The sequence below is a fragment of the Salvelinus fontinalis genome, chromosome 26, assembly GCF_029448725.1.
Source record: "Salvelinus fontinalis isolate EN_2023a chromosome 26, ASM2944872v1, whole genome shotgun sequence".
NCBI classification, from domain to species: domain Eukaryota; kingdom Metazoa; phylum Chordata; class Actinopteri; order Salmoniformes; family Salmonidae; genus Salvelinus; species Salvelinus fontinalis.
In genome coordinates, this window is record NC_074690.1 from 11303545 (window position 1) to 11317347 (window position 13803).

The following is a 13803-nucleotide window of genomic DNA, read 5'->3' on the forward strand; positions in this document are numbered from 1 at the left end:
TGTATAAAACACCAATGACCGGAAGTAGCTTTCTTTTCGTCTCTGCGCCTGACGCACGATGGACGTCGGACTTGCCTCCTTCCAAGCTGTTGTTTAGCCAGTAATATTTCTCCGGTCATGTTTTTACTCGTTATAGGTGTTAAAAACATCATAAGGTCGTTAATTTGAACCGTTTTATAGCAATTTATATCCGTTTAGGGCGATTTTATGGCATTTCTGTGTGACGCACTTCGAGGAGCTGGGCACTTTTCGAGTGCATGGTGAACGTTAGTGGCCATTTCGACGGGACAAGAGGACATCTTTCGACCAAAAGACGATTAGACCGGAGAAAGGATTCATTGCCCAAGATTCTGATGGAAGAACAGCTCATAGTAAGAACTATTTATGATGATAAATCGTGTTTCTGTCGAAAAATGTTAAACGCTTTTGCCGCCATTTTCTTTGGTGTAGCTTCGCTTTGGCGCAACCTGTATTGAAAAGTAAGGATAATTTAAAAAATGTAATTCAGCGATTGCATTAAGAACTAAATTGTCTATCAATCGCTGTCCACCCTGTATTTTTTAGTCAAGTTTATGAGTATTTATGTATAAGAGTAGATCACTGTCCAATATGGCGCCCGACATTTTCTGACCAGCTTGGCTACTATTCTCATTGTATAACCACGATTTTGGTGGCTAAATATGCACATTTTCGAACAAACTCTATATGTATGTTGTAATATGATGTTACAGGAGTGTCATCTGAAGAATTCTGAGAAGGTTAGTGAAAAAATGAATACATTTTGGTGGTGATAATGCTATCGCTCTTTTTGCCGTGAATCAATGCTGGGGTAATGTTTGCACATGTGCTATGCTAATATAACGATTTATTGTGTTTTCGCTGTAAGACACTTAGAAAATCTGAAATATTGTCTGGATTCACAGGATCTGTGTCTTTCAATTAGTGTACGCTGTGTATTTTTAAGAAATGTTTTATGATTAGTAATTAGGTAATACACGTTGCTCTCTGTATTTATTCTAGTCGAGTTGTGATGGTGGGTGCAATTGTAAACTATGATTTATACCTGAAATATGCACATTTTTCTAACAAAACCTATCCTATACAATAAATATGTTATCAGACTGTCATCTGATGAGGTTTTTTCTTGGTTAGTGGCTATCAATATCTTTATTTGGCCGAATTGGTGATAGCTACTGGTGGTGAGAAAAAATGGTGGACAAAGAAAAATTGTGTTTTTTGCTAACGTGGTTAGCTAATAGATTTACATATTGTGTCTTCCCTGTAAAACATTTTAAAAATCTGAAATGATTGCTGGATTCACAAGAAGTGGATCTTTCATCTGGTATCTTGGACTTGTGATTGAATGATATTTAGATGCTAGTATTTACTTGTGACGCTATGCTAGGCTATGCTATTCAGCTTTTTTACTGGCGGGGGTGGTGGGGGGTGCTCCCGGATCCGGGTTTCTGAGGCAGTAGAAGTTAAAGATAAACTTCTTGTTAATCCAACCACTGTGTCAGATTTCAAAAAGGCCTTACGGCGAAAGCGAACCATGCGATTATCTGAGAACAGCGCCCAGCAGACAAATCATTACAAACAGTAACCAGCCAAGTAGAGGAGTAACAAAAGTCAGAAATAGCGATCTAATTTATCACTTACCTTTGATGATCTTCATATGATTGCACTCACAAGACTCCATGTTACATAATAAATGTTTGTTTTGTTCGATAAAGTTCCTGTTTATGTCCAAAAACCTCCGTTTTGTTGGTGCGTTTTGTTCAGTATTCCATTGCTACAAAGCGCGGTCACAGCAGGCAGACAAAAAATCTGAAAAGTACCATAAAAGTTCGTAGAAATATGTCAAACGATGTTTATAATCAATCGTCAGGTTGTTTTTGTCATAAATAATCGATAATATTTCAACCGGACAATAGCTTTGTCAATAGAAAAGGAGAAACAAGAAAGGTTCTCTCTCGGTATCGCTCAGAACACATCTCTGGAAATTTCCACTGACCTCTCATTGAAAGTGGTGTTTCTCGCTCATTTTTCAGAGTAAATGCCTGAAACAATGCCGAAAGACTGGCCGCATGTAGTGGAAGCCATAGGGATTGGGAACTGCGTCATAAGTCTTTGTATGGTGGATAGGCTTTCAATGGAAAAACAGCCATTTCAATATAATAGCACTTCCTGGATGGATTTTCCACAGGTTTTCGCCTGCAATATCAGTTCTGTTATACCCACAGACATTATTTGAACAGTTTTGGAAACTTTAGAGTTTTCCATCCAAATCTACCAATTAAATGCATATCCTAGCTTCTAGGCCTGAGTAGCAGGCAGTTTACTTTGGGCACCTCAGTCATCCAAACTTCCGAATACTGCCCCCTATCCCAAAAAAGTTAAGGTCAATCATAGGACTTACTGAAGATGAGTCTTCAGAAAAGACCTAAAGGTTGAGACCGAGTCTACGTCTCTCACATGGATCAGCAGACCATTCCACAAAAATGTAGCTCTATAGGAGAAGGCCTTGCCTCCAGCTGTTTCCTTAGAAATTCTAGGGGGGAAAAAGGAGGCCTGCATCTTGTGACCGTAGCGCACATGTAGGTATGTACAGCAGAACCAAGGTAGGTAGGAGCAAGTACATGTACTGCTTTGTAGGTTAGCAGTAAAACCTCAGCCCTAGCCTTAACAGGAAGCCAGTGTAGGGAGGCTAGCACTGGGGTAATATGATACTTTTGGGGGATTCTAGTCAAGATTCTAGCAGCAGTATTTAGCACTAGCTGAAGTTTATTTAGTCCCTTATCCACGTAGCCAGTGAGTGGAGCATTGCAGTAGTCCAATCTATGGATTTGCTTTTCTGCATCAAATTTGGACAACAAGTTTAAGATTTTCGCAATGTAACGAAGATGAATAAAGTCTCCTATTGAAATATTTTTTATATGGTCGTCGAAGGAGTAACGCCTAGGTCCTTCTCTATTTTATTTTTGACGACTGTTCAACCATCGAGATTCATTGTCAGATCTGACAGAAGATATCTTTGCGTCTTGGGACCTACAACTAGCGTCTCTGTTTTGCCTAACTTTAAAAGTTAAAACAATTATGGCATCAACTTCCTTATGTCTGAAACACAGGCTTCCAGGGTAGGCAATTTTGGGGTTTCACCATGTTTCATCAATGTATAGCTGTGTGTCGTCTGCATAGCAGTGAAAGTTGACATTGTGTTTCCAAATGACATTACCAAGAGGTAGAATATATAGTGAAAAAAATAGTACTCCTAGAATGGAACCTTGAGGAACACCAAAATGTACCATTGATTTGTCAGATGACAAACCATCCACAGAGACTAACTGATTCCTTTCCAACAAATAAGATCTAAAACAGGCAAAACCAATTATGGTTTCCAATCTTTCCAAAATAATGTGGTGATCGATAGTGTTGAAAGCGGCACTAAGGTCTAGTAGCATGAGGATGGACGCAGAGCCTTGGTCTGATGCCATTATTAAAAGGTCATTTATCATCTTCACAAGTGCGATTTCAGTACTATGATGCGGTTTTAAACCAGACTGCTGAGCAATAGGTTTTTCCAAAAAATTTGAGAGGAATGGGAGATTTGATATAGGACGATTTTCCAGGTCAAGTTTTGGCTTTTTCAGGAAACGCTTTATTACTGCCACTTTAAGTGAGTTTGGTACACATCTGGAGGATAGGGTTTATTATGTTCAACATAGCAGGGCCAAGCTCTTTCAGTAGTTTAGTTGGAGACATCTTGAAGGTTGAGGCCATTACAGTTTCCATTAATATTTTGAGGGATACATTGTTAAAAAACTTGTGTTTACATTTATCTGAGGTCCTGTCAGTTCTGTGCAGACTTAGGACAACTGCGTTTTGGAGAAATAGCCATATTCAAGGAGGAGTCTGTAATTTGTTTTCTAATGATCATGATCTTTTCGTCAAAGAAGTTAATGAATTCATCACTGCTGAAGTGAAAGCCGACTTCACTTGGGGAATGCTGTTTTTATTTAGCTTTGCAACAGTGTCCCAAAATGCATTTTGATTTGTTTTTATTCACCTCAATCAGGTTGCAAAAAATAGGCTGATCGGGCAGAAGTGAGGTATTTTCGACATTGCACGTTACTGTATTTTAACGCTAGTCGGAAGACTTCCAATTTGGTGGAGTGCCATTTCCGTTCCAAATTTCTGGAAGCTTTCTTCAGGGCTCTGGTATTTTCTGTATACCAGGAAGTTTGTTTCTTGTGACTCATTTTTGTTTTTATCGGTGTGACTGCATCTAGGATATTATGCAAGGTTAAGTTTAGATCCTCGGTTAACCAATTTTTATACACTGACATCCTTCGGTAGGTGGATGGAGTCTGGAAGGGCATCAAGGAATCTTTGGGTTGTTTGAGGATTTATAGAGCTTTTTGATAATCCTTGGTTGGGATCTAAGTAAATTATTTGTTGCGATTGCAAAAGTAATAAGGCGGTGGTCCGATAGTCCCAAAACTAAATCCAGGGTATGATTGTGGCAATGCGTAGGTCCCAAGACATGTTGGATAAAACTCTAAAAGCCTTTTGGAATGGGTCTATGTATTTCTCCATGTGAATATTGAAGTCACCAAAAATGTGAATATTATCTGCCATGACTACAAGGTCCGATTAGGAATTCAGGGAACGCTGTATATGACCAAGGAGGCCTGTAAAAGGTTCATGACTAGAGCCTCAAAAGACGAAAACCAATTTTTTTCATAAATGTACATTTGCTATCAAATTAATGTGTAACACCTCTGTATTTGCAGAATGCACAGGTGATATGGTCACTAATGTAACCAGGAGGAGAGGCCTTATTAAACTCTGAAAATTCATCAGGCTTAATTAAGCCATGTTTCACTCAGGACAATCACATCAAGTTTATGATCAGTTTTTAGTTAATTGACTATGACTGCCTTGGAAGTGAGGGATCTAATATTAAATATTTATATTCTGAGTTGTGAGGCATTATCACAGTCTCTTTTAAAAATGACAAGGATGGAGGTCGTCTTTGTTACAGTGAGATTGCTAAGGCGAACAACGCCATTTTTAGATTTTCCCGACCTAGATCAAGGCACAGACACGGTCTCAATGGGGAAAACTAAGCTGACTACATTGACTGTGCTATTGGCAGACTCCACTAAGCTGGCAAGCTGGCTAACAACCTGCTGCCTGGCCTGCACCATATCTCATTGTGGAGCTAGAGGAGTTAGATCCCTGTCTATGTTGATAGATAAGATAAGCGCACCCCTCCAGCAAGGATGCAGTCCGTCACTCCTCAGCAGGCCAGGCTTGGTCCTGTTTGTGTGTGACTCCCAGAAAGAGGGTCAATTATCTACAAATTCAATCTTTTGGGAGGGGCAGAAAACACTTCAAACAGCGATTGAGTTGAGACTCTGCTGTAGAGCTCATCACTCCCCCTAACTGGTAGGGGGCCAGAGACAATTACTCAATTCCGACATCTTTCTGGCTAATTTACACGCTGAAGCTATGTTGCGCTTAGTGACCTCTGGCTGTTTCATCCTAACAGCGTTGGTGCCGATGTGCATAACAATATCCCTATTCTCTCTACACTCGCCAGTTTTAGCCTCACCCGGCATCTTCAGATCAGCCTTTACATCGGTAGCTCTGCTCCCTGGTAAACAGTGTATGATCTTCAGATCAGCCTTTACGTCGGTAGCTCTGCTCCCTGGTAAACAGTGTATGATCGCTGGATGATTATTATTTTTAAGTCTGATATTGCGGGTAATGGAGTCGCCAATGACTAGGGTTTTCAGTTTGTCAGAGCTAATGGTGGGAAGCTTCAGCGGCTCAGACCCTGTAACAGGTGGAGGAGAGACCTGAGAATGCTCCACCTCTGGCTCCAACTCATTGGTTAGTAGGGAAAACCGGTTGAAAGTTTCTGTTGGCTGAATGACACCGGTTGAGCATGCCAACAGCATTTCTTTCCAGAAGCATTGAGAAAATTGTCCGGCTGCGTGGACTGTGCGGGGGGATTAATAGTACTATCTGTACTTACTGGTGGCAGAGACACTGAATCATCCTTTCCTACACTTAAATTGCCCTTGCCTAACGATTGCGTCTAAAGTTAGGCTTACAACACGGCTATCCTCACCATAAGGCGATAGTTGTCCTGCATATTATGAGTACAGCAACTGCAATTAGAGGGCATAATGTTAATGTTACTACTTAGCTTTTTTGGTTGGTGGAGGTCCCATAGAACCATGTCCAGATATAGTGTCTGGGGTGAAAAAGTTGAATGACAGAAGTTGAGAAAGGACAAAACTAAGGCCTTGGTAAATTTTTATTAAACGTTTGATTAAACGGTTATTTAAAGTCAATAGGGCAAAGTCTGGCATGTAGCCAAGTGGCAACAATCAGCTCAGCAGCACAGAGACAACATGGAATTGAAGTTCGTCACACTCTTACATGTGAACCATATCAGGTTTGCGCAGTCACACTGATGTAGCCTCTGAAGTACAGTAGCACACAGATGCAATGCTCATTTCCTGTCACTGTTCCTTTAGATTTTGGGTGGTTGTCATGGTAACAGCAGGTTATGTGCATAAAAAACACTTCAGAGGGAATTCTTTTTAATGTGTCCAGACAGAGGTTGCATATGGGGGATCGGGTTTGTATCAGGATTCAGATACACATGGTGGTATTAACTGGAAATTCCATGTATTTTTTGCTGTTCAAATTTTTGGGGAAAAGCTCAGATAGGTATCAGATATGCAAATAATTGGCAAAGGATTTGAATTGGACTGTGTGAGTAAACGTAGCCTAATAATGTCTCAGTCCTTTTAGGCTGCGTTTACACAGGCAGCCCAATTCTGATATTTTTTTCACAAATTGGTCTTTTGACCAATCAGATCTGCTCCGAAAAAGATATGATGTGAAAAGATATGTTATTGGTCAAAATACCAATTAGTGGAAAAAGATCAGAATTGAGCTGCCTGTGTAAACACAGCCATAATGGTATCGTTTGGGGTGGTGGTTGTTTGCATTTATTCAGCCCCCTGCTGAAACGCCAGATTGAATGTGTCCTGGTCTCCACTCCTTCTCTCAAATCACCCCTCTCTCCCGCTATCTCTCTCTTCCTCCCTCTCTCCATCCTCATTAGAAGGATTTTAGAGCGAGACAGATGAGCCAGCTGAGTCCTGCCCTATCTGTTAGCCTCTTAAGATAACCATTATCATCTCTCTCTCTCTCTCTCTCTCTCTCTCTCTCTCTCTCTCTCTCTCTCTCTCTCTCTCTCTCTCTCTCTCTCTCTCTCTCTCTCTCTCTCTCTCTCTCTCTCAATTACATTTAATTTAAAATGCTTTATTGGCATAACAAAGATACTTGTGTTGCCAAAGCAATCATTTCACACAATATGTGTGTTGCCAAAGCTACAAGGTTATACAATTCAATATACATTTCAGTCTTGGTTTCTTTCTCTTATTTATCAAGACACTCTTATCCAGAGCGATTTAGTGAGTGGATACATTTTTGAATTTTTCCCCTGTGGGAATTGAACCAACAACCCTGTTGTTGCAAGCATCATGCTCTACCAACTGAGCCACACACTACCTCTAACTATCTTGACCTCTATCTCTCTTTCTCCCTCTCCCCATAGCATTAATATTGTCTGTCTTGTTTTCACTGAGCTTTCACCTGACATGTTCATCCCTGGAGTTACAATAACTCATAACACATTCATGATTACCTCTTATACCTCAAAGTTTTTATAGTTTACTTTTCTCCTTTTGATATTAATGTGTTGTGTCTCTCATATTCTACACATGTTCTCCTGAAGCGACGTTTGGCAACTCAAATCAAACATCCACTACTTCAAGAGGAATTCACAATTTCCTCCCTCAGCCTTTCTCAGACAGAAGCCCCCTAAGAGGCTTTAGTTGTGGAGCTCAGCTGAAGGAGAGAATTAACAGAAAAGAGAGAGAGAGGGAGAGAGGTAGAAGTGGAGAAAGAGAGACAAGGGTGACTGAATGAAAGAGAGGAAGAGGGAAAAGAAGAGAGGGAGCAAAAGAGGAAGGGAGAAAGAGAGAAGAGTGAAGGTTGTCTGTTTTCAGTACCAGACCAGACTTTAACCTTTAGACTGCTTCTTTGTGCACTGGGGTCATGGCTATGCCCTCACTTGTATGACTTGACTGGGAAGGCAACGTGTGTGTGTGTGTGTGTGTGTGTGTGTGTGTGTGTGTGTGTGTGTGTGTGTGTGTGTGTGTGTGTGTGTGTGTGTGTGTGTGTGTGTGTGTGTGTGTGTGTGTGTGTATTCACGTTTGCACATGAGTGTGTGAACTAGCAATGCTCTGCAGGTATAAATCTGCCCTTGCAGTGACCTGAGCATGTTTCATATAGAGGAATGAAATGATGAATGCTCTGAAAGAGAAAAAGGGAAGGGAGAGGAGGAGAGAAACAGTTATTTCCACTGTGAGAGTAATGGGTATATTGAGGGGTCTCTCACCTCTGATGGGAAAGATGGGAAACGTTTGCACACAGAATACACAGTAGTACAGCTAACTCTACTCCTCTGGTTGGATGTTGCACACACACACGTATGCACACAAACACACACACTAAATGTGTATGCTAAACCATAACCTTGTACCTCAAATTGATTTCCCAGTGGAATGCGGTTACTCGCTGGTGGACTTGCCATTAGGCAGAAGAGGCAATTGCCTCGGGCCTTACATCATCAAGGGGCCTCATGAGCTGGACATAAAAAAATATATCAAAAAAATGTCTGCTTGAGGCCTCCCCATGCTGCGCTCAAGGCATAACAAATCATTTTAAAACTCCCCATCAAAATGTGTCAGTTAGAGAGATGTTTTTTTTGCATGGGCTGCATCTCAATCCACCACATTCGCCGATGTCGGATTTCCTCATCTGCGGTGGAAGGTGGCCGAGCTACAGCAGTGTTTGTCAGACCAGGAGATATCCCAAGAATCGTTCTTCTCACACACATGTCTGGGCTCAAAAATGTCACGGGACTCATCTGAAGGTGACCTGGTACCGGGCCAAAGCATGTATGGAAGTGAATAGGTCATTTCCAAGTACGGGTAATTCCACAGTAAAAAAACACACTCAAAAACAGTCCAACATTTTCTCAAAAGGAAGTATCTGTTTTTCCATGTAGTAAATCTGTTATTCAATGCGTTTATATGGGCTAATGGCAGTAATGCCAAATTCAATGTTTCATCAAATACATTTTGTATGTTTTTTGTAATACCTACAGGGGTCCTAAAACAAATGGCTAAATGATCCTTGAAATGACCGTCTTTAAAAAAATCCATATGTTAGCTTAGTAGAAACACATCCCGGCTCTTAGACTCTAACGGAAGACAATGCACATTTATTTTAGTAAAAACACAGGTGTGTTGGTTATACTGACATCGTCTTTGAGGCAGAGGACATGTATGTGTAGCCAATGTATCTAATGCTGTTTGGCCAAAAAGATTATGGCATGTCATACTCTTTTTGGCCAGATAGCATCAGATGCATGGGCTACATACAGTAAGAAAGAGTGGCGCTGTTTTGCTCGCTTGTATGCTTTCTCTGGTGATAAGCTACTTTTTGAAGTGATTTGTTTGACAATCAGATTAAAACCTTGTGTTCATGGCACAATAACTCATTTTTCAACAGGGAAATGACCCAACACACCTCCAGGCTGTGTAAGGGCTATTTGACCAAGAAGGAGAGTGATGGAGTGCTATATCAGATCACCTGGCCTCCACAATCACCGGACCTCAACCCAATTGAGATGGTTTGGTATGAGGTGGGCCTCATAGTGAAGGAAAGTAGCCAACAAGTGCTCAGCATATGTGGGAACTCCTACAAGATTGTTGAAAAGCATTCCAGGTGAAGCTGGTTGAGAATGCAAAGAGTGTGCAAAGCTGTAGGCAAAGGGTAGCTACTTTGAAGAACCTAAAATATATTTTGATTTGTTTAACAATTTTTTGGTTACTACATGATTCCATTTGTGTTATTTCATAGTTTTGATGTCTTCACTAGTCAAGATAAAGAAAGACCCTTGAATGTGTAGGTGTGTCAAATTTGGATTGTTACTGTACACACACACACACGCACGCACACGAATAGGATCAATGTGTAGACTGTCACCAATACAAAATGGGTCACCCTCAGTAGGCACAAAATTGAAGAAAAATATTTTTTTACTGTGTTGTACAGTATTTGAGTTAGTATAATAAGGACGCTTGTCCAACGTGTCTTCTAAGAGCTTGTCATAGCTACTTTCTCACTGCTTGTTTGCACTTTTCCCTCATCCGTTCACATCACTTACTGTATACTGATGGATATTGATGTTACGACTGTTCTGGAGGATTCCCAGTTTGTTGACTATCAGATGACCAAAGACAGGAGAAAAACGCTAAATATATCTCCAAAATAAAAAGAAATCAGTGTGTAGAATAACAATACTGTATATCAAAACTCTTGACATAGCGTCCAGGGCTAAGGAAGTGCTTATTTTGGGAAGGATAAACCCACGTCTTACAGAGAGGATCTAATTATATTATTATACTGTAGTAGAGACTGGGGAGAGAGAGAGAGGTAGATGATACTGTAGTAGAGACTGGGGAGAGAGAGAGGTAGATGCTACTGTAGTAGACTGGGGAGAAAGAGAGAACGATAGAGGACAGAGAGGGGTAGATGATACTGTAGTAGAGACTGGGGAGAGAGAGAGAGAGAACGATAGAGGGCAGAGAGGGGTAGAGAGAAAGAGAGAGCATGGTGAGAGAGGAGGAGCGGAAGAGACGGAGGAAGGAAAATTAGAAAAAAGAAAGATGGAATATTGTGAAAAACGTTACTGTCTTTGTGGTTAACTTTGTGTAGTGCCTTAAGATGCTCAGGCCCATGGCTGATATTGAATTATCTTCTCTTTCAGCCTCCTAACCAGATGCATCGCATTCATTCTAGTAGAAACAACGACAGCAGTCTGATTGGGGATAAGTGATGGCTTTGTCGATCTTTGTCTATTGTGTTCAAAGGGAACAATAACCATTGGCACTTTAGCTTAATTTCCCTCCTCTCTCCAACCCTCAGCTTCTGTGACAAACATACGGATGCTAAGGTTTAAATAACCCACAGATACTAAGGTTTAAATAACCCACAGATGCTAATGTTTAAATAACCCACAGATGCTAAGGTTTAAATAACCCACAGATGCTAAGGTTTAAATAACCCACAGATGCTAAGGTTTAAATAACCCACAGATGCTAAGGTTTAAATAACCCACAGATGCTAATGTTTAAATAACCCACAGATGCTAAGGTTTAAATAACCCACAGATGCTAAGGTTTAAATAACCCACAGATGCTACGGTTTAAATAACCTACTGATACTAAGGTTTTCAAATCAAATCACATTTTATTTGTCACATGCCTTGTAAACAAATACTTACTTATGGGCCCTTCCCAACAATGCAGAGAGAAATAAAAAGATAAATATTAGAAAAGTAAAACACGTACTAATAAAAGTAATAATAAATACACAATGAGTAACGATAACTTGGCTGTGTACCAGTACTGAGATGATATTCAGGGGTATGAGGTAATTGAGGTAGATATGTAGATTTAATTAGGAATAAAGTGACTGACAATAAACAGTAGCAGCAGAGGTGTGTGATGAGACAAACAAGTTAGTGCAAAAAGGGTCAATGCAGATAGTCCAGGTAGCTATTTAACTAACTATTTAGCAGTCTTTTGGCTTTGGAGTAGAATATGTTCAGGGTCCTGTTGGTTCCAGACTTGGTGCATCAGTACCGTTACCGTGCGGTAGCAGAGAGAACAGTCTATGACTTGGGTGGTTGGAGTCAGACAATTTTTAGGGCCTTCCTCTGTCACTGCTTGGTCCCAGTGATGTACTGGGCTGTACACTCTACCCTCTGTAATGCCTTGCTATCGGATGCCAAGCAGTTGCCATACCAAGTGCTGATGCAGCCAGTCAAGATGCTCTTAATGTTTCAGCTGTAGAACTTTTTGAGGATCTGAGGGCCCATGCCAAATCTTTTCAGCCTCCTGACGGGGAAGCGGAATTGTTGTGCCCTCTTCACGACTGTGTTTGTGTGAGTGGGCCATAATAGATCCTTAGTGATGAGGACACAGAGAAACTTGAAGCTCTCGACCCGCTTCACTACAGCTCTGTCAATGTGAATGGGGGCTTGCTTGGCCCTCCGTTTCCTGTTGTTACGATCAGCTCCTTTGTCTTGCTGACGTTGAGGGATAGGTTGTTGTTCTGGCACCACTCTGACGGGACTCTGACCTCCTCCCTATAGGCTGTCTAATCGTCATCGGTGTTCAGGCCTTCCACCGTTGTGTCGTCGGCAAACTTAATGATGGTGGAGTTGTGTGCGGCCACGCGGTTGTGGGTGAACAAGAAGTACAGGAGGGGATTAGGCACGCACCCCTGAGGGGCCCACGTGTTGAGGGTCAGTGTGGCAGATGTATTGTTGCCTATCCTCACCACCTGGGGCAGCCTGTCAGGTAGTCCAGAATCCAGTTGCAGAGAGAGGGTCCCAGGGTTGTTAGCTTGGATGGCACTATGGTGTTGAACGCTGAGCTGTACTCAATAAACAGCATTTGCACATAGATGTTCCTCTTGTCCAGGTGTTAAGAGGGCAGCGTGGAGTGCTTTAGAGATTGCGTCGTCTGTGGATCTGTTGGGGCGGTATGCGAAATGGAGTAGGTCCAGGGTGTCTGGAATGATGGTGTGGATGTGAGAGATGACCATCCTTTCAAAGCATTTAATGGATGAAGATGTGAGTGCTACGGGGCGATAGTCATTTAGACAGGCTAACTTGGCGTTCTTGGGACTATGGTGGTCTGCTTTCATTAGGTGCTGGAGATTAGACAGCTAGTCACCCCTCAATCAGTGTGTGTGGTGGAGTTGGGGGGAGGGATGGGGTTATGTAGTATGTTTGTATAGGTGTATGGCCTACAGTACATTTCAATTACTCATTACACTTCCATTCAACTAAGGTTAGGAATGACAGCTGGTGATTGACAAAGTTAAAAACGACTGTGTATGTCTTACCTTGACTTATCTTGTTCTCTCTCTGTCTCTCTCTCTCTTCCTCTCCCTTTCCCTCCCTCTCTCCTCCAGTCACTGATGGTCGACCAGGGGGGTCCAACAATGATAAGCCTGTAGGCAGTAACCCAGAAGGTCGTGCTCCCCCGGTGGTGAGGGTGAGAGGTGCAGGGTGCCCCCCTGCCTGCCTGTCTCCACCCATGGCCCTCACCTTGCTCCTGGCCACTCTGGCTCTACAGTGGCAACTGCTCTGAAAACACAGCATAATGCCCCTATTGGCCTGGCCCCCTCTACACACACAGTACAGACTAATCTGAGGGGGGGGGGGGGGGGGGCAGGGTGGATAAGGACATTTGTGGGGGCGGAAAGGGATTGTGTTGCCCCATAGAGACGTGAGTGTGTGAACGAGCTCCTCACACACACACACACTCATACACAGGCAGATTGTTCCGGTACTCTGCCTGCTGCTTCCTGTGTGTATGCTGTGGACTGGAGTGTGTTTGTCCAGGCACTAGCCTCCCTCCACAGCTCTATTGCTCTCTGCTTCAACAATGCACTCATATTTCTATCAGAGGACAGACTACCACACAGGACTTCTGGGCCTCAATATACAACACACACTCATGCGCATGCTTGCACACACAAACACTAACACAGGCAAGCATGCATACACACACACACACACACACACACACACACACACACACACACACACACACACACACACACACACAC

At 42.1% G+C, this 13803-nt stretch overlaps 1 protein-coding gene across 2 annotated transcripts in view; it reads left to right on the forward strand.

Annotated features, from left to right (window-relative positions):
- LOC129823644 (glypican-5-like) overlaps nucleotides 1-13380 on the forward strand; it is a 275132-nt gene extending 261752 nt beyond the window's left edge. For both annotated transcript variants that reach the window (XM_055882512.1, XM_055882513.1), the window contains one exon: nucleotides 13144-13380. In XM_055882512.1, the coding sequence (XP_055738487.1) occupies nucleotides 13144-13322 (179 nt within the window). In that variant the 3' untranslated portion in view covers nucleotides 13323-13380. The remainder of the gene's footprint in view (nucleotides 1-13143) is intronic.
- Nucleotides 13381-13803: the final 423 nt, after the last annotated feature.